Source organism: Eurytemora carolleeae, unplaced genomic scaffold (assembly GCF_000591075.1).
Source record: "Eurytemora carolleeae unplaced genomic scaffold, Eaff_2.0 scaffold44, whole genome shotgun sequence".
In the NCBI taxonomy this organism is placed as follows: Eukaryota; Metazoa; Arthropoda; class Copepoda; order Calanoida; family Temoridae; genus Eurytemora; species Eurytemora carolleeae.
The window spans coordinates 317,492-337,463 of NW_019396339.1; the positions used below are offsets into that span (position 1 = coordinate 317,492).

The 19,972-nt window shown below is 32.6% G+C and overlaps 1 protein-coding gene across 1 annotated transcript; it reads right to left on the minus strand.

Moving 5' to 3' along the window:
• Positions 1-12,115: 12,115 nt before the first annotated feature.
• Positions 12,116-16,864, minus strand: LOC111701251 (TBC1 domain family member 2B-like). The gene is made up of 6 exons (XM_023472445.1): positions 16,643-16,864; positions 15,772-15,977; positions 14,726-14,780; positions 14,059-14,180; positions 12,644-12,742; positions 12,116-12,289 (listed from the first exon to the last, which is right to left on the minus strand). The coding sequence occupies exons 2-6, from the start codon at positions 15,871-15,873 to the stop codon at positions 12,131-12,133; spliced, it is 537 nt and encodes a 178-aa protein (XP_023328213.1). The 5' UTR covers positions 15,874-15,977; positions 16,643-16,864; the 3' UTR covers positions 12,116-12,130.
• Between the last annotated feature and the right edge of the window lie 3,108 nt (positions 16,865-19,972).

Sequence of the window (19,972 nt, forward strand, 5' to 3'; positions counted from 1 at the left end):
GGACCATTCACATGAAAGACAATTGACAAGCAGAACAATTGATAATCAGCACCATTCACATGCAGGACACGTGATAAACAGGACATTTGACAATTGAAAAACAGGACAACTGACAAACAGGACAACTAACAAGCAGGACAATTGACAGACATGACAAATGAAAAGCAGGACAATTGACAAACATGACAACTGGCAAGCAGGAAAATTGACAGTCAGAACAAGTGATAAACAGGACTATTGACATGCAGGACAATTGACAAACAGGACAACTGACAAGCAGGACAATTGACAAGCAAGACAATTGACAAACAAGACAATTGACAAGCTGGACAATTGACAAACACGGACAACTGACAAGCAGGAAAAGTGATAAACAGGACAATTGACAATCAGGACAAGTGATATGCAAAAAAAATTGGCAATCAAGACAAGTAATAAACAAAACAATTGTCAAGCATGACAATTGCAAAGCAAGACAATTGAAAAGCAGGACAATTTACAAGCAGGACAATTACCATCACGAAAATTGACAAACAGGACAACTGACAAGCAGGACAATTGACAAACATGAGAATTGACAAGCAGGACAAGTAATAAATAGGACCATTGACTTGCAGGACCAGTGATAAACAGGACATTTGACAAGCAGGATAATTGACAAGCAGGACAATTGACAAGCAGGACAATTGACAAGCAGGACAGTTGACAAGCAGGACAATTGACAAACAGGGCAACTGACACGCAGGACAAGTGATAAGTTAATGTTGCTAAGCCCACAATGTTTCTATCCGCCAGACTTTCCTATACTTTTTAGTAAAGGATAAACAAGGTTTGATAGACTTAGCCGGTAAATAACCCAGAAGAAATTCTGCGCCTATACATTTTTCGAAATGTGTAATCTATAATCATTAATTCATCTCTTTAAGTAGCTCTAAAAAAAAAGGGCGTTCTTGAGCTAGCTGAAGATTATGCAGACTATAGCAGACTATAGCAAACTAGCTAACTATAGCAGACTATAGTAAACTAGCTGACTATAGCAGACTATAGCAAACAAGCTGACTATAGAAGACTATAGCAGACTATAGAAAACTAGCTGACCATAGCAGACTATAGTAAACTAGCTGACTATAGCAGACTATAGCAGACTTATAGTAAACTATAGCAGACTATAGTAAACTATAGCTGACTATAGCAGACTATATCAGAATATAGTAAACTATAGCAGACTATAGTAAACTAGCTGACTATAGTAAACTATAGCAGACTATAGTAAACTAGCTGACTATAGCAGACTATAGCTGACTATAATAAACTATAGCAGACTATAGTAAACTATAGCTGACTATAGCAGACTATATCAGACTATAGTAAACTATAGCAGACTATAGTAAACTAGCTGACTATAGCAGACTTATAGTAAACTATAGCTGACTATAGTAAACTAGCTGACTATAGCAGACTATAGCAGACTATAGTAAACTATAGCTGACTATAGTAAACTAGCTGACTATAGCTGACTATAGCAAACTAGCTGACTATAGAAGACTATAGCAGACTATAGTAAACTAGCTGACTATAGCAGACTATAGCAGACTTATAGTAAACTATAGCAGACTATAGTAAACTAGCTGACTATAGCAGACTATAGTAAACTAGCTGACTATAGCAGACTATAGCAGACTTATAGTAAACTATAGCTGACTATAGTAAACTAGCTGACTATAGCTGACTATAGAAAACTAGCTGAACGTAGCTGACTATAGTAAACTAGCAGACTATAGCAGACTATAGCAAACAAGCTGACTATAGCAGACTATAGTAAACTAGCTGACTATAGCAGACTATAGTAAACTAGCTGACCATAGCAGACTATAGTAAACTAGCTGACTATAGCGGACTATAGCAGACTTATAGTAAAGTATAGCTGACTATAGTAAACAAGCTGACTATAGCAGACTATAGCAGACTATAGTAAACTATAGCAGACTATAGTAAACTAGCTGACTATAGTAGACTATAGCAGACTTATAGTAAACTATAGCTGACTATAGTAAACTAGCTGACTATAGAAGACTATAGCAAACTAGCTGACTATAGAAGACTATAGCAAACTAGCTGACTATAGAAGACTATAGCAGACTATAGAAAACTAGCAGACTATAGCTGACTATAGTAAACAAGCTGACTATAGAAGACTATAGCAGACTATAGAAAACTAGCTGACCATAGCAGACTATAGCAAACTAGCTGACTATAGCAGACTATAGCAGACTATAGTAAACTATAGCAGACTATAGTAAACTATAGCAGACTATAGTAAACTAGCTGACTATAGCAGACTATAGCTGACTATAGCAGACTAGGCTCAACATGTGGATTTATCTGAAATGATTAGTGAGGTCTTATTCTTAGAACATAGACTGTGAATTATATAAACAAGATTTCATCAACAAAAGGACGATGCCTTTTCAATATTTTTAAATTTCTCATAATCAAATTATTATATATATATATATATATGTTACTAGCTTGGGAACACAGCTTTGCCTGGATTTTCCCGAAAAGTCGACTCACATTAGAATTTTACTACACAACTAAGAACATTTCCCTGGTTAGGCGAATGGGTCAAGCTATGATCGGGCATACAAACAAACAAACAGAGATTACTACTGTATATAGATGTATGCTACTTTTAAATTTCTTATTAGTTAATTAAGATACATTTATTTCCGTATTCGAATTTTTACGAATAAAAAGCTGGATTTTATGTGACGTATGATATAATTCAATAGTTTACAGGCATTTTAAATGAGGACAGGAAAACAGTGACAATGATGTTTTTTTCCATCCAGAATTTTTTTAGGAACTGTTGCAAACAATCCTTAATTAAAATAAATAATACGCAATGATAAAATACGCAAACTTATCGTGATTCGTGATACTAAAAATCATAATTTTTAGGTTTTTCGGCAACACAATTTTTTTACAGCCAACTTTAAAGTTTAATTCTTTTTTTGATATATAACGCGTCGAACATCTCAAATTAATTTTTATGAGAACTGATAAGCATGCATTTTATATTATGCATACTGGTGCTTTAAGCATAGTAAAGTGAATAATAAAATATCTCGATTTTAAAACGTGAGATACGAGGAAAACTGCCATATATGGGTTTAATCCCAATACCATCTCATGGACTGGGTCCCAACACCCAAATTTGGTTTTTATTCGAAATTTTCTAAATGAAATATTTAAACAGTTCTTGTTGTCCGGTAAATGCGTACAGTGGGGCCCATAAACATTTGGAATAAGAAGTTCATTAGTGTACTCCAGTTAAGATTTTAAATATCCAATAAACATGAAAATTATGGAGTGCTCAATTGTATCTCTGTCATGGATTTTTATTTCGAGCAATAAGGTTTGATAACCCTTTTTTAACACTTTAAGTCTAAAAATTACAAGATATGCTGTTTGATCTAAAACAAACCTAGTTTATTAAGTACTGCTTAGCATGAATATTTAAAAACAGTGTTTAAACAATATGTCTTTCATGTTTATTGGATATTTAAAATCCTAACTGGAGTATAGTATAATGGACTTATTATTCCAAATGTTTATACGCCCCACTGTACACATTTACCAGACAAAAAGAACTCTTTGAATATTTTAAAAGTTTTAACAATCTCTATATTCTTTTATCCTGCAATCTGCATTCATCAATGATGAGTGCAGAATAGATGATTATTAATTATAAAGAATGACTCAATACAAAGCGCGGGTAATCGGTGGGAGTAACTAGGATTATGAATGATAATATATCAGCCTGAACAACGTCTGGTTCCAGCTTGAACAATTAAGAAGGAGAATATTGAATTATGTCATTAAATTTTTATATTCCTTCATTCATCATATGTTTGAATGCTGTCTATTAAGTTTAATACCCGAGTGTGAACGCCTAAACTACTACTGCGCAGTTAGATTAAAGGAATTTTTTCATAATTCAAGAAACTACCGATAAAACAGCATTTTTAGAAAGGATTTTCAATGTTTATTTTTAATTTGATTTATTAGGCAAGGCAGTATACATTTGACTACTTTGAAAAAACAATAGTATCCTAACTTAGACATAAACATTCCATAGTTCTTTTCTTATGTTTCTCAATAGTTCTTTTCTTATGTTTCTCAATAGTTCTTTTTTATGTTTTTCAATAGTTCTTTTCGGAATTCATTTTCAAATAAGAGAATAAAAAAAACTTAAATGCTTGTAGTGTGCAGTTCTACAGAGAGAGTGGCAAAAATAATTTGACTAAAATAAACAATTTTTATATTCTGGAAAATATTATTAATATTGCCGTAAATAACCTTAAAGAGACTGTGGTCGTAATTTCAAGTGACCCTCCATTTACAGAGTAACATGTCGGATCTACAAAGGTATACTTTAAACCCTTGTCTAATAAGGATAGATAGGGCTATCCCTCTTTTTCTATCTTAAAATATTTATTAATGCAGTGTGAGAGAAAGAATAAAATTGTCAGAATTAATCCCTTTTGATGATAAAAAATTACAAAGGTATCTTCCTCATTCTTGTCCGAAAAGTGTTAAAGGTACCATTGTCAATCGAACATGTCAGGCCGTAACTGGATGGTCACTTGAAATTGAAGTAAGCATATTGTATAGTTACAAGTAAGCATATTGTATAGAATTACAAGTAAGCATATTGTATAGTTACAAGTAAGCATATTGTATAGTTACAAGTAGGCATATTGTATAGTTACAAGTAGGCATATTGTATAGTTACGAGTAAGCATATTGTATAGTTACAAGTAAGGATATTGTATATTTACAAGTATACATATTGTATAGTTACAAGCAGGCATATTGTAGAGTTACAAGTAAGCATATTGTATAGTTACAAGTAAGCATATTGTAAAGTTACAAGTAAGCATATTGTATAGTTACAAGTAAGCATATTGTATAGTTACAAGTAAGCATATTGTATAGTTACAAGTAAGCATATTGTATAGTTACAAATAAGCATATTGTATATGACCTTGATTTTGTTGTTTATAATAAGTCTGAAGTTTTATAATATATTTACTTTGATAAAGTCAGGAATTTTCAGTCTTTTAAAAATACACTGATATAAAATAGATGATCATCAAAAGAAAAGAAATCGATCAAAGGTTAATAATTTTTCAACTTTTCAGGGGGGCGGGGCCAGCCCACTGTGATCCAATATTTGATGAGAATTTTACCAAATACTTTGTTTAAACTAAACCTAAAATAAGTGCTTTGTTATTTTGAAAACTAGGGTCAAATAATTCTTTGGGGACCATGGTTTTAGTTATCCAGCCCCCCCCCCCAGCCCGGCCCCCCCCCACACACACACACAATGAATACGCTCTTGCACCCTCCTTTGAAACCATTTAAAAGTTCAGATATTTTATGTTAGTTTTTACGATATTGTGAATCAATTTCAAAGCATCTACGTTTAATTTTTTAATAATATGTTTCAAAACAAATAATGTGAAATTGGACACGACAGTCTGTTTTCAATTATTGCGTATTGAAAATACACGCAGTATTTCCAACTACGCTTATTTTTTTGCTGCAGTCACAAGATATATAAATGTGATATAGGATTTGACACTGATTGAACTTCAAGAGAAGCTTCTTTCCAATATAATTAACACGTAAAATTGAATCAGGCGGTTATAATTTGTTTTAAAAGAAATCTTTCAATTTGAGAAACCGGAATGTTATTTTGTTTAAAGGGACTGAAAGCGTAATTTCTAGTTACCCTCCATGCAAAGATCGCAATTCCCTATTTCCAACGGTAGTCTTCAAACCTTATTCTGATCAAAAATGTGGAAGATCAAGTAGTTTTTCGGAAAGTGTTTACTTCAGTTTCTCCATTGCTTGTTATGAAAAAAGAAATGCGCAAAAGTCACTTTTGCAAAGAACCCTGAAAGCAACAAATCATGCAAATCTAATTCATACTTGTTCAGATAAAGCTTTCAAGGGTACCGTTGTACATCGGGCATTGCCGCCATTGCCGTCTTGGCATCGAGATTCACGTGAAATTACGCTTTTAATCATTTCAAATTGGAATAATATAGAATCCCGTTAAATTACTAAGTTTGTTTGGTTGAGTTTATCGAAAGTGCGATAAAATTGTTCAAAAGGAATTTAGTTTTTGTTACAAACTCTGATCTTCTAATCGCTAAATCTTTGCATCCCAAAGTTGTAAACCTTTCATATTTCAAACTATAAATTCTGGTAGATCAATTAGTTTAAATTTGAAATATCAAAGGCTTACTCCTTCCGTTTGCAAGAATATGGGGATGAAAATATTTGAGCTTGTGGCAAAAACTCAATTCCTTTATACCCGTTTTTAGCGGGTGTAATTTAAAAATACACATTACAAAATTAAGATTGATATTTTCATGTCAGATTGTTATCTATAAACTAAAAACTAAAGACTAAAAACTAAAAACTAAAAACTAAAAACTAAAAACTAAAACTATAAACTAAAAAGTAAAAAGTAAAACTCTCGAAGCAAAAAAAAACCTCCATTAACATGCCTGCCAAGCTGTTGTCCTGCCAAGCAGTTGTCCTACCAAGCATTTGTCCTGCCAAGCAGTTGTCCTGTCAATTAGTTGTCCTGCCAAGCAGTTGTCCTGCGAAGCAGTTGTTCTGTCAAGCAGTTGTCCTGCCAAGCAGTTGTCCTGCCAAGCAGTTGTCCTGCTAAGCAGTTGTCCTGCCAAGCAGTTGTCCTGCCAAGCAGTTGTCCTGCCAAGCAGTTGTCCTGTCAAGCAGTTGTCCTGCCAAGCAGTTGTCCTGCCAAGCAGTTGTCCTGCCAAGCAGTTGTCCTGTCAAGCAGTTGTGTGAACATTTATAATCAAGGAACCAAGGACGCTTCATGCCTATTTTCTAGTTAGAACTTTTTCACATAGTATTTCCTTTTTATTGTAAAAACGAAAATACTCTATATTTTAAAACAAAATGTTGGGCCTGTTCGGCTCAGTCGTGTTGACGTTTATTGAATTTGAATAAACTGCAGACGACACGCCAGTATATTGACCTCCGATAACAAAACTGTTTGCAAGTTGTAAAGTTAGGATTACTATTCAAAATATGATTTAATCGTAACGGAGATATTAATGGGGAAATTAATAACTCTTTACTTGATTTTTAATATTGTGAAACAAGTTATTCTGTCACTATATTCTCCGATAGGTTCTGTAAAACTGGAATCTATGAGTGTGCGTATATATTTAAACTGTGTATATATGCGTATAAAAACTTGCTTGCTTCAACACAACACTGAAAGCTGCGTATAGCTTAACTAGGACTAGGGATAACTACGTTACAGAAATTCTCTCGCTCCCTCTCTCTCTCTCTCTCTTTCTCCGCCCATCCAAGTCGGAATTTTGTCTCCTTTCAAAATGTTTCAGAATTCCCGGAGCAAATTCCTTTTTCTAGATATTCTTTTATAGAAATTATTGTTATTAGAGCACCAGGCTCATCTTAAGAGTTGAATTAGCTTGATTAAAACAAATATTCAAAATTTGAAATGAAAGTGAGAGAAACCAGCACTTTTAAGTACAGGGTGTCCCGAAAAACATGGGAATTCAGTGACGAATTCGATATCGTCTTTTCAAATAATTCTTTGATTTAGTATAGTGATACCTACTGAGAAAGCTGTAACCTGTAAGAGTTTCGTTTGCTATGTTTACATTTTGTTTGTTAATGTTTTGACTGCAACCGGTTGTACTTAGTAAAACAAGAAAATTACAGTATACAAACAGAGTAAACTTGTCCGTATTCACAGTTCATCTTGCGGAGACATTATAGACACATCTTTGCAGTCTTTTACCCTTTTCAATAAATAAACTCTAGCAGACATAATAATATCATGGCTTTTGAAATTAGGTATTACAGTGCTAATTCATAACAAAGACGATATCGAATTCGTCACTGAATTCCCATGTTTTTTGGGACACCCTGTATATTATATAAAATATCGAGTGGAAAAAGAGTACATTAACAATTTTCATTTATTAATCCGTCTTTTATCATATTCTGTTTGTTATTTTTTTTGGGGATACTTTTAAACTTCCTATAGGCCCTATTTCTTACTTTTTTAGTTGCACAGCGTTATTCCTATTTTTCTAGACACAGCGGTATCTTTAGCTTTTCTAACCGCAGTGTTATCAATAGCCTTTCAAGTCCAAACGGTATCTATAAGCCTGTCTAGCCACAGCTCAATTCCTGGCCTTTCTAGCCACAGTGTTATCCATATTCTTATAATAGCTTTCCTAGCCACATCGCTGTTTCTAGTTTTACTAGGCATATCGCAATTTCTAGCCTTTCTCCCCACAGAGCTATTCTAGCAGTTCAGCAATATGTATTATCTATTATAGCCTTTCTATCCACAAGAGTTCTAGCTTTTCTAGTCCCAGTGCTATTTTTAACTTTTCTAACCATAACGTTATCAATAGCCTTTCTAGTCCCAGTGGTATCTATAGCCTTTCCAGTCCCAGTGCTATCTATAATATAGCCTTTCTAGTCCCAGTGGTTTCTATAACATAGCCTTTCTAGTCCCAGCGGTATCTATAACATAGCCTTTCTAGTCCCAGTGGTATCTATAGCCTTTCTAGTTCCAGTGGTATCTAAAATATAGCCTTTCTAGTCCCAGTGGTATCTATAATATAGCCTTTCTATTCCCAGCGGTATCTATAATATAGCCTTTCTAGTCCCAGTGGTATCTATAATATAGCCTTTCTAGTCCCAGTATAGCTTTTCTAGTCCCAGTGGTTTCTAGAATATAGCCTTTCTAGTCCCAGTGGTTTCTATAATATAGCCTTTCTAGTCCCAGTGGTTTCTATAATATAGCCTTTCTAGTCCCAGTGGTTTCTAGAATATAGCCTTTCTAGTCCCAGTGGTTTCGAGAATATAGCCTTTCTAGTCCCAGTGGTTTCTATAATATAGCCTTTCTAGTCCCAGTGGTTTCTAGAATATAGCCTTTCTAGTCCCAGTGGTTTCTAGAATATAGCCTTTCTAGTCCCAGTGGTTTCTATAATAGAACTTGTATCTTTCTACAATAAGCCTCATATCTATAATATAATATTGTTAATCTGTGATGAACACAATCCAGAAATAAGTATATGTAATATTTTTTGTCAAGGGAATTTCATTTGCAAATAAGGGGGTGAGGTGGGTGTGTGTTAATTTTAATGTCTATTTTACCATAGTACCCAATTTTTTAAATAATGAGACTACTACGACTATTGCCTCTATGAGACGATGACTATGCTCTATGTTGTCCAAGAGTACTGAGGACAAGAATATTCAAAAATCACTTAAAATAATTATTACGTTGTAGCTGAATTCAGTTTAAAGTAAAACTTCAAAAAAATATAAGTATGCTTTCATGCAATAAAGGCCAAGAAAACTGAGGAATATGAAAACGCCTGTTTAAGACTCTATATAGTTGTGGTTTCCGATAAACATGAAACACAGTACAGTACACAGTGCAGTGTACACAGACGCATTTCACTTTTATTTACGCATCAAATTTAATGAATTTGAACTGCCTTATACCAGCGCGTCTCCCGACCCTAAAATAACTCCTCAACATGTCATGATTGCGAGAGTGTTCGTTAGAATAAGAGATTTAACTAAGCCTTGAAAATAAACCCAAGACGTGAAGGATTATATGAGTAAGAATATGAGAGATGATAATGAAATATCTAAAAAGTAAAATGGAAAATTATTTTTTTTCTGTTATAAAAAGCATTTCTAATGTGGGACCATTCTTTGCGTGGCAAGTACTCTGTGATCTACAGAATCCAGCATAATTTCATTTATTACATCACCCTGGCCTGAGGTTTGGCAGGTTTGCATGTTATGTCATTCAACGTAATGACCTCCTTCAACGACTGTAATTTAATTCGGTAGGAATACTGGGAGCAAGAAAGATGTTCATTTCTAGATTGCAATTTTAGTTACAATGTCAGGAAGGAGATTTGATCTCTCGCCCCTGGTACCGTGGCGAGTGACGCAACTCACTGAGCCACGGGGCTTACTACGTAGCAAGTGTCAAACACCTTATGTAATAATACTAAGAAGTGTGTAATCTGACAACAAGTGAAGAGAAATGAGAACCAATTTTCTTTGTAAACTCTAAACCAGAAAGTATGATACGGAATGTTTAAAATTGAATATACCGGTTTGTGAGTTCAGTCTTGCTGCGACATTTGACGAGTTTCTCAGCTAGAAATGATTGTTAATTATTTACGATTATTTTTGAAGAAATTTATATTTGGAACTTTTTCGAAGATTTTTGACAATGAAGACGACATTTTCGTATTTCCCAGGAATCTTCGAAAATCCATCGCCATGCCGTGAAAACAAGTTGTACGCTAAATATTATTTTTAAACAAAAATAAAAAATATCAACTATATACGAATGTGTCGAAAAATTATCGATGATTATAGGTTCTAAACTTGTAATATCTCAATTATTTGTTTGGAATTAAATTGATTTTTTTAAGATCCGAGTCAGATGTTGCAATCTTATGAATTTGTATGGACGCTAAGTTCATCGGTATGAGTCTTTTTTAACAATGTTCTCCTTATAGACGCAACAGATAGAAGTAAGATTAGTTGCGATCACCATCGATTAGTTTTCGACGTAAGCCTATACCCCTTCCATTTTTCATGAACACACCCTTTAAATAAAGATGCCGTTCGTTAACTTCTATTCAGTGTAAGGGTTTAAGTTGCTGAAGAAATTACAAAAGTCTAAATACAAAAACATCATTTAACAACAAAACCATTATAAAAGTTCATGGCATTTCTGTTTTTTTGAAGCATTAGTTTGCACAAAGACATTGTTCGTACTTCTTCAAAAATGTTTTAGTTTTGTATGTTAACGAATTAATTATTAATTTTGTTTGTCCCTGATTATCCTCTCTCGAATACTGTAATTGCATATATTTGTTTGTTCAAATATTCTTTTTCTTAATTTTGAATCTTTTACTCTCACATAAATTTTATACATGTAAAAACTATTGTTTCAGCAGTTATAAATAAATATACGATTTAAAGATTAAGTTCGCACTGATCAGTGACTTGCAGAAGGAAGACGTCTTTCGTATTTGATCTTTGCAATAATTTATAATTTGCGCCATTGCACAATTGTAATTGTAGGTCAGTCTAAATTTAGTAGTCAAATTCTTGAGTGATAATCATGAAATTATCCTAGGCCTGGTTTTACAATATCACCATCATATTTCATATATCATATTTCAATTTATTAACGTAGAATTTGTACACTCTCAGTACAGTTGTATTCTGTCGTCACAAGTGCACAATTCAGTTTTTGTGTCCGACAAAATTATCAATAATAGTGATAATTTTAGAATAAAGTGCTTTCCTTACAGTAAAATAAGTGCAATTGTATGTGTTCTTTAGTTTCTGTTTTTACACTTTTTTTTATTAAATCTTGGAAAACATGTCAACTAATTCGAGAAAATTTCGTTTTCCTTGTTATATATTCGACTCTTGTAACTAGTCTATAATTGGTTAATTTCTCTGTTACCACCTATTGTACTTGATAATCTATTTGAATAAAACCATAATTGTCGAAATCTGAAGAAAAATCTTTCATATTAGAATTGTTCTCCTACCCATGGGTACGTATAACGTATTGTGAATGTTACGCGAGCTACGCTGCGTTCATAAAGTCTATGTGATACCCATGCGAATCTCTGAGTTCCCCCTGAGGATCTGTACAGAACGTATTGTAAAGAACTAGTTTTAGAAGCTGTTTACAGTCCGACTACGCATGCGCAAGTTTTCTGCGTAGGAGCGAGCAGATTCTACTTCAGTATATAATTGTAATTTTTTCCATTGTTTTCTGGTTATCACTGTAAGATATCTTAAATTTTGACATTTTGGTAAAATTCAACTTCTTGATAAGAACTGCACGTTTCACATTGGGCTGATTTTATAGATACATCAAGAGAACAATCATTTTGAAGACGATCTATTCCATTTATTATTTATTCAAACAAGAGTCAAAATTAATATATTGAACGAAAATATTCCAACAGTGAGTAACTTAAAAATATGTAAACAGTCCCTTTAAACCTTTTAAACAGTTTACCTTCAATATCTTATGGTGATGTTCCCGTTTAGTGGCGATTATCCTGAGAGGAAACGGGTTGAGTTCTTGGAACGCGATCATCGTTAACCTCTTAACATCTACCAGGCTCTGAACCTAATATTAACTAATTAATGGGACTGTTAACCTCTTAACATCTACCAGGCTCTGAACCTAATATTAACTACTTAATGGGACTGTTAACCTCTTAACATCTACTAGACTCTGAACCTAATATTAACTAATTACAAACCAATTACAAACTAAATACAATTAAAACCATTTTCCATTTAAACTTTTATTCACATCAAGCAGTTAAACAACATGAATACACATAAACATAAAAAAGATAAATTGTCAATCGAAAAGCTTCTCTTAATTTACTTGTAAAGTTTTAAATCGAAAATAGCTTGTAATATATTGATATAATTGCCGACCACTGGATATATTTATAAAATTTACATGGTATACCTCTGTTCTGAATGTATTGAATATAGACATATAGTCTCCTTGTTTCATTAGTTTATCCTCCATATAGCTCAGAATACCCAGAGCATACCGGAATAGAACCTTAACAAAATATTTATACATTTTTAACAGTGTTAACCAAAATCTATCGTTGTATGTACTTTGCTTGTCGATCTGTTTGTTTGTTCGCATCAATTAAACGTCAAAACGGCTAAGATGATCTGATACTATTTTTGTTTGGTGGGACCCGGGAAAGGTTTATGGATGCTTAAAATTACAAAATATTGTTTTCAATAAATTTAGATTTTTAAAAATTTCTAAAAGTTCACAAAATTAAACAGTAAATCCTCGAATTTACTTGTTATTGTTTTATATTGTACGAAGAAAAAATGCTCAAAGACAAAGCCACGATTAATAGTTGAAATAAATAGTAAAGTCGAAATAAAACAAAATAAATTCCAAGAACTTGATAAAAATAGCCTTGTTAATTTAGGTTCAAATTCAAGAGAAAATCTGTAGGTTTATTTATAATCAAATATTAGTATTTTTAGAGAGGTGTTCTTTCCCATGGTTCCGTCTTTCAGGGAAACCTTTGGATTTTAATTCAATTCCACTCAGGTTCACATAGTAATATATTCAGGGTCACATAGTAGTATATTCAGGGTCAGATAGTAGTATATTCAGGGTCAGATAGTAGTATATGCAGGGTCACATAGTAGTATATTCAGGGTCAGATAATAGTATATTCAGGGTNCGATCTTCATTAAATTTTTGAAAATTTTGAAAATCCACGAAATTTTTTGTGAACCTCCGCGAATTATTTTTGTTTTGTTTTACGATGTACACAAAGAGAACATGTTCACAATTAATTTAGAAGATGGGCGCGAAGCGCCCTCTAAGGCTGGTAGTAATATATTCAGGGTCACATAGTAGTATATTCAGGGTCACATAGTAGTATATTCAGGGTCACATAGTAGTATATTCAGGGTCACGTAGTATATTCAGGGTCACATAGTAGTATATTCAGGGTAACATAGTAGTATATTTAGGGTCACATAGTAGTATATTTAGGGTCACCTAGTAGTATATTCAGGGTCACATAGTAGTATATTCAGGGTCACATAGTAGTATATTCAGGGCCACATAGTAGTATATTTAAGGTCACATAGTAGTATATTCAGGGTTACATAGTAGTATATTCAGGGTCATATAGTAGTATATTCAGGGTCAGATAGTAGTATATTCAGGGTCACATAGTAGTATATTCAGGGTCAAATAGTAGTTTATTCCTTTGAAATGTAATCAAAATCCTCTCTCGAAATTTATGGACACCATCAAAAGTTTGGAATTCCACATTTTTAACAATTATGCATCCTCCCCTCACCCCCCGGATAAAATCCTATTTACGGCCCTGTTACCTTGTTTCCTTCGAATAGGAAAGCATCCCAGATGTGTAGATATGTATTGACGGGCAGACTGTCAACAAACAAACAGAGAAACCAGTTTATAGAGAAGAGTGCTGGATCAACACCATGCGCTTCTAAATAGGGCTTAGATGAAAGATAAGGATGGGGTGATAGAGATTATGTACATTTCACTGTCACGTAGAAACTAGTTTAAAGCGACTGTAAGCGTAATTTCAAGTGACCCTCCATGCAAAGATGGTAATGTCCGATTTACAACCATACCCTTAAACCCTTAATCTGATCAAAAATAGTGAAGATTCCGTTGTTCTTCTGACTCGATAATTGTTTATATTTCTGCGAGGTTCTCCTTTCCTTTTCATAAGCAAGGAATCATTAGAGAAACAGAAACATTTTTAAACATGCGGTGTAATCTAATATCAAAAGTTATGCTTGTCCTCTTAACTCTCTCTTTAAATAGGAGATGTAATGTGTGGTCTGCTATAATTAATTAATTTCTAAAAACGCACCCTCAACAACATTTTTGCAGTGCATGCTGTTATATTTCTAATAAAAAGAGCAAAGACGATAATCATTTAATTTTATATTAGGTATACATTTACTACGAAACTACGAAATACATAACTACGNTATGAAGGTTTGTCTATTCTGGATATATTACCTAGATGTATCGCTAGATCCGGAAGTTTCTCACAAACCAGCTCTTTAAACACTGCCTGAAATACACAGATTACCATTTAAAACATATTTAAAAAGATCAACTAACAGAAGTCTCTCTAAACTATCTTCGAATTGATGGTGGCTTGTTTTAATTTCAATATTGTGATGGAAACCTACGAAACATGAAAGTTAATGAATAGTTTAAAATGTCTTTTTCCATAATTTGTTCACATATGTTTGATATATCAAAATTAATTTCAAAGTAAAATATATTTGAGTAAGCGATTTTTTAACGAAATAAGTTGCAAAACACTCTCTAATGTTTAATAAAGTTTATGAAAGAAGACATTCAAAACTATTTACAAACTTTAATGTTTCATGTGACACCCTACCCTATACAAACAGGAAAGAAAGTTTATGGAAACAAAACTTCGGTAAAAAAAGTCCCAATTTTCTGAAGTCCTAGGACAAAATGTCTCTTGAAATAAAGTCCCGAGTTTTAGATTCCTAGGACTTTCCCCCCCTAAAATAATATGGGGGCTCATTATAAAGTCTCAGGAAATAAGATCACAGGAAATAAAATCTGAAGAAATAAAAACCAAGGAAAGTCTTGGGAAATTGAGGTCTGAGACGATTTCCTACAAAGGGTCGTTTTCTTCTATGCATCTGCATATTCAATATAGCCAGGGGTGTTTTTAAGATCAAATCCCTTTTTTACAGGGTTGAAAACATTCTTTGTTCCTATGGACTTTCCACTTTAAGAGGACTTTATTTTCTCGAACTTTTTGTATAAAATTATACTGGAACCAGAAAAAAGCACTAGAAAATAACTTCTCAAAATGTTAAGTGTTTATTTTCAAGGTCTTTTTCCAACGGACTTTTTTAGTGAAAAACTTAAGAAATATATTTCCGAAAACTTGTTTCCAAGAATTATTTTTGGCGTTTAACGTGTTTTAAACACGAGTAATAATTATCTTTTAAATTAAGAAAAATAATGCTGAACAAATTGTGTCGTCTTTCCTATTGATTACTTGAAGTCTAACTGACCTGATCAACCTGAGCTCCGACCAGCTGTTTACAGTAGAACTGTGGAGGCATCAGCTGTTCCACGATGTAAACAAGACACCAAAAGGCGTCCTCCTCGTTCATGAAGAGCAAAGCGATGGCAGCGATCCTGTTGAACCCCTGGCAGTACTCCACCTCGGGGTTGTGGAGACTGTAGGCAAGCAGGACCCGACGGAGTTTAGGAATACCTAGATGATCAATGATCATGAATAAGAACTTTTTTGTTGTGAATAAATGGATCAAGAATTGATCTCCATCTTATGTAAACCTATAGATAAATCTATTTACTCTTTGATATCCCGTGATGGTCATACCCTGTAGGGATAACTTTAATTGAGGGATCAAACATTTATCCTCTTTAAAAGTGTTCACATTGGATATCAAGATCAAATATTCAATATCAGACAAATTTTTCAAGACGGCCATAAATTGTGTATTCTAGAAATTAGTAATGTTGATGAAAGAAAAAAAGGGGGTTAAGGATACCAAAATCAAATAAAATCAGACTTTCAGACATGCCCAATCACAAAACACCAAATCTGAGATAACAAGACTAAATCAAATCTGGATTCACTACGGTAACCTAAGAAACTTTGTCTGATCAAAAATGAATAAGATATCCATGTTTTCTTTTTTGAGAAATTGATGATTTTCAATTTTGGTTTCTCAATAAAACTGTCTTGCGGATTTGCTGCAGAAAACGGAGAAAATTGTTTGAATTTAAAGCTTAACAAATTACAATATCTTTTAAACATTGACTAGTTAGAAGGTTTAAGAGTATCATGTACACTCTTCTTCAAAAGGAGGGTCACTTAAAATTATAACAACAGTCCCCTTAATTGTAATTAATTACCTGATGAATGTGGAGATTCGTAATGCTTATTGTTGGGTAGAGTTCTCAGTAGATCTAGTTCTATCTGCTTAGCAGCAGGACACAGCTGAGGTCCAGGGTTATAGTTACTCAACAGTTTCTGCAGTATATACAGTTAGTTTCTGGAGTATATACAGTTAGTTTCTGGAGTATATACAGTTAGTATCTGGAGTATATACAGTTAGTTTCTGGAGTATATACAGTTAGTTTCTGGAGTATATACAGTTAGTATCAGTTTTTGTGTCCGACAAAATTATCAATAATTGTGATAATTTTAGAATAAAGCGCTTTTCTTACAGTAAAATAAGTGCAATTGTATGTGTTCTTTAGTTTCTGTTTTTACACTTTTTTATTAAATCTTGGAAAACATGTCAACTAATTCGAGAAAATTTCGTTTTCCTTGTTATATATTCGACTCTTGTAACGTAGTCTATAATTGGTTAATTTCTCTGTTGCCACCTATTGTACTTGATAATCTATTTGAATAAAACCGTAATTGTCGAAATCGGAAGAAAAATCCTTCATATTAGAATTGTTCTCCTACCCATGGGTAGGTATAACGTATTGTGAATATAGTTTACATTTGTACATTTTGTCAAATATATTGCGATAAGATTACCAGTTTAAAGATTTATTCTAATTCTTTTAAAATAAAAATGACGTCTTGATCTTTATCTTCCTTAAAGGAACTGTGGACGTAATTTCACGAGACTCTATATTTGATAAAGTAACATGTTTGGTTCAAAATGTTAAACTGACGGAGGTATCCTTATTTTTCTTACTGAAAACTGAGTGCCTGGAAACTCTAGTGTTGTTTACACTGGAATGTACACTGGAATTCAGCTAGAATAAAAAGGATTTCTAAGGATTCCAGTGTTAATTGGACATGTCAGTTTAACCCATATAGAAGTTCACCCTTATTTACGTCTATAGTCCATAACAGAACAGAATAAAACGGTTTGAATCACAGATATTTTTAGGGGCATGTCAGGAGCGTCACGGCAAGCACAACATCTCCTCCTTCCCCTGGAAATTAAAAGCTGCCCCTTCACGATACGCACACGGATTACAAAAATGCAGTTTTACAATTAATTTAAAACCTAAAAACATTTTCTTAAAGTTTCTTGACACTTAAAAGAATAATATCAGACAACTAGTAAATAGGTTTTAGACATTTTTTAACGTTTCTTTAATTTTTCCATTTAGAGTTCATAATTCAAAAAGTTTTCGTTTCTCAAAAATTACAAAACTTTCTTTTTATAAAAATAATCGATTTTTCCGCCGATATGTTTAGTTTTTTTCAAGTCGTGAATAAAAATTTCAAATTTCACATTATGATGATAAAAAAATTTAATTCAATATTTTTGTGACAAAAAAATATAAGTTTAGAAAAATGGAAAAAAACAGTAAATAGATATATAATCTATAAATAATGTATAAATGTAGGTCAAATAATAAAACAAGTTCTCAACTGCTTAATACAACATATTTTCAATTCACTTTTCATAATAAAATCATTACATAATAATAATTTAATTAATCCACGCTAATACTGTGATAAGTTAACAGCTATAAATTACTTGAATTCATAACAAAACGATTTTCAAATTAATAATAGATTTTCGTATATTTGTCCGTCTGAATAAGAATTTTAATGATTCATCTGAATTATAAATCTCAGTTTGGTTAAAAACGTATATCTACTTTTAAAACAAAAATATGGCACTGGGCTTCTCCATGTACATATAAACTTGTAAATTAAACATACAGAATATAATAAGTGTCCATTTGCAAATTAAATACAATATTTCGGAAACGTAAAAATATTTAAATGAATAAATATTTTAGATATGTAAGTACAAGTATATTATTGTAAATTTGTGAATTGATTTTTTAAAAATTCATTGTATACACTGTCATAATGTTACTTAATTCATTAAAATGATTGTTAATAGTATCTAACCGACTTCTTTAGTGTACATACTTTAGTGTTCGCGTTTAAATCAATACAATAAAGACGACATTTCTATGTAAGTTTTTATCTCTAACAAGCTTTTTCAAATTACAAGTTTACAAGTAAACAAAAAAGCTGTTAATTAACAGAGTATAAATATTAATAAATGTTAACAACTTTTTTGTGTATCTCCATGTTTATGTGAAACCGTGCTGTTTGAAAGCTTGGTGGAAAACAAAAGTCGTCTTCATTGTAATGATATAGACGACGACTGTATCTGTGCAGTACATAATGCTAGATTCTATGACTCCTCCTCATCGCTTTGTACAGTACATGATGAAGGTTTTATGAGTGAATTCTTCCTATAATCTTGTCTGATTACCTCCAAACTTTCCATTTGAGCCTAAACAATAAAAATATAATTATTTACAACTATTTAACAATGATATAATTCATGCTTGGTCAGACAAAGCTTTAATGGTACTATCGTGAATCGGGTATTGCAATCTTTGCATGAAAGGTCACCCATAATTAAGCTTACACTATATTTATACAAAGAAAAAGACTTGGAATAATATCTATTTTAAGAGAAAAGATTATTGAATTGAATTAAAATTATTTTTGACTATTTCAGTGATAACAATAAAACTCTGAAATAGAAAGACGACTTTTTAGAATAAATTTATAACTTTCAAAAGTCCTATGAGCATGAGACAAAGCAATTGTGCATTGTAAACAGACCCATTTGACTAAATTAGTGATTGAAAAAGTGTCTAGAAAAACTATTTGCTTTGTAACAACATCAAATAAATGTCGTTTTTCCATTCCATTGTTATCTGGTTATCACTGTATATAAATCTTAATTTAAGAATCTGTTCCAAATAGAAAAGAATAAAAGACGACATTGAAAAGATGATTTAATCTGTTCATTATTTAATGTTTATCATTGGGAAAATTTGGTTGAACCCAAAGTTGTATGATAAGGTTAGACACTCTGGATGCGGAGCTCCGTTGTACTAAAAATGTCGTCATCATAGCAATGGACACTCAAAATTCTCAAATGACGTAACTGATTGGTGGAAGCTGAAGTGACAACGTTGTTGGTAAGAGAGGGGAAGGATACGCTTTAACAGCTGACAAGGATTTTCAGTTTAAATTGTTAAAATGAAGACGACAATTCTAGTACATTGGAGTGCATACAACCTTGGTTGGACCCATTATTCATATCATATTTACAAAACTACCAAATTAAATGTCTGTTAATCTTTTTTATACGTGTCTAATATCTGTTAATCTGTAAAATTCACTTTTTACTATCTTCTGTCTTCTATCTACCCATCAACCTATCTACCCATAAC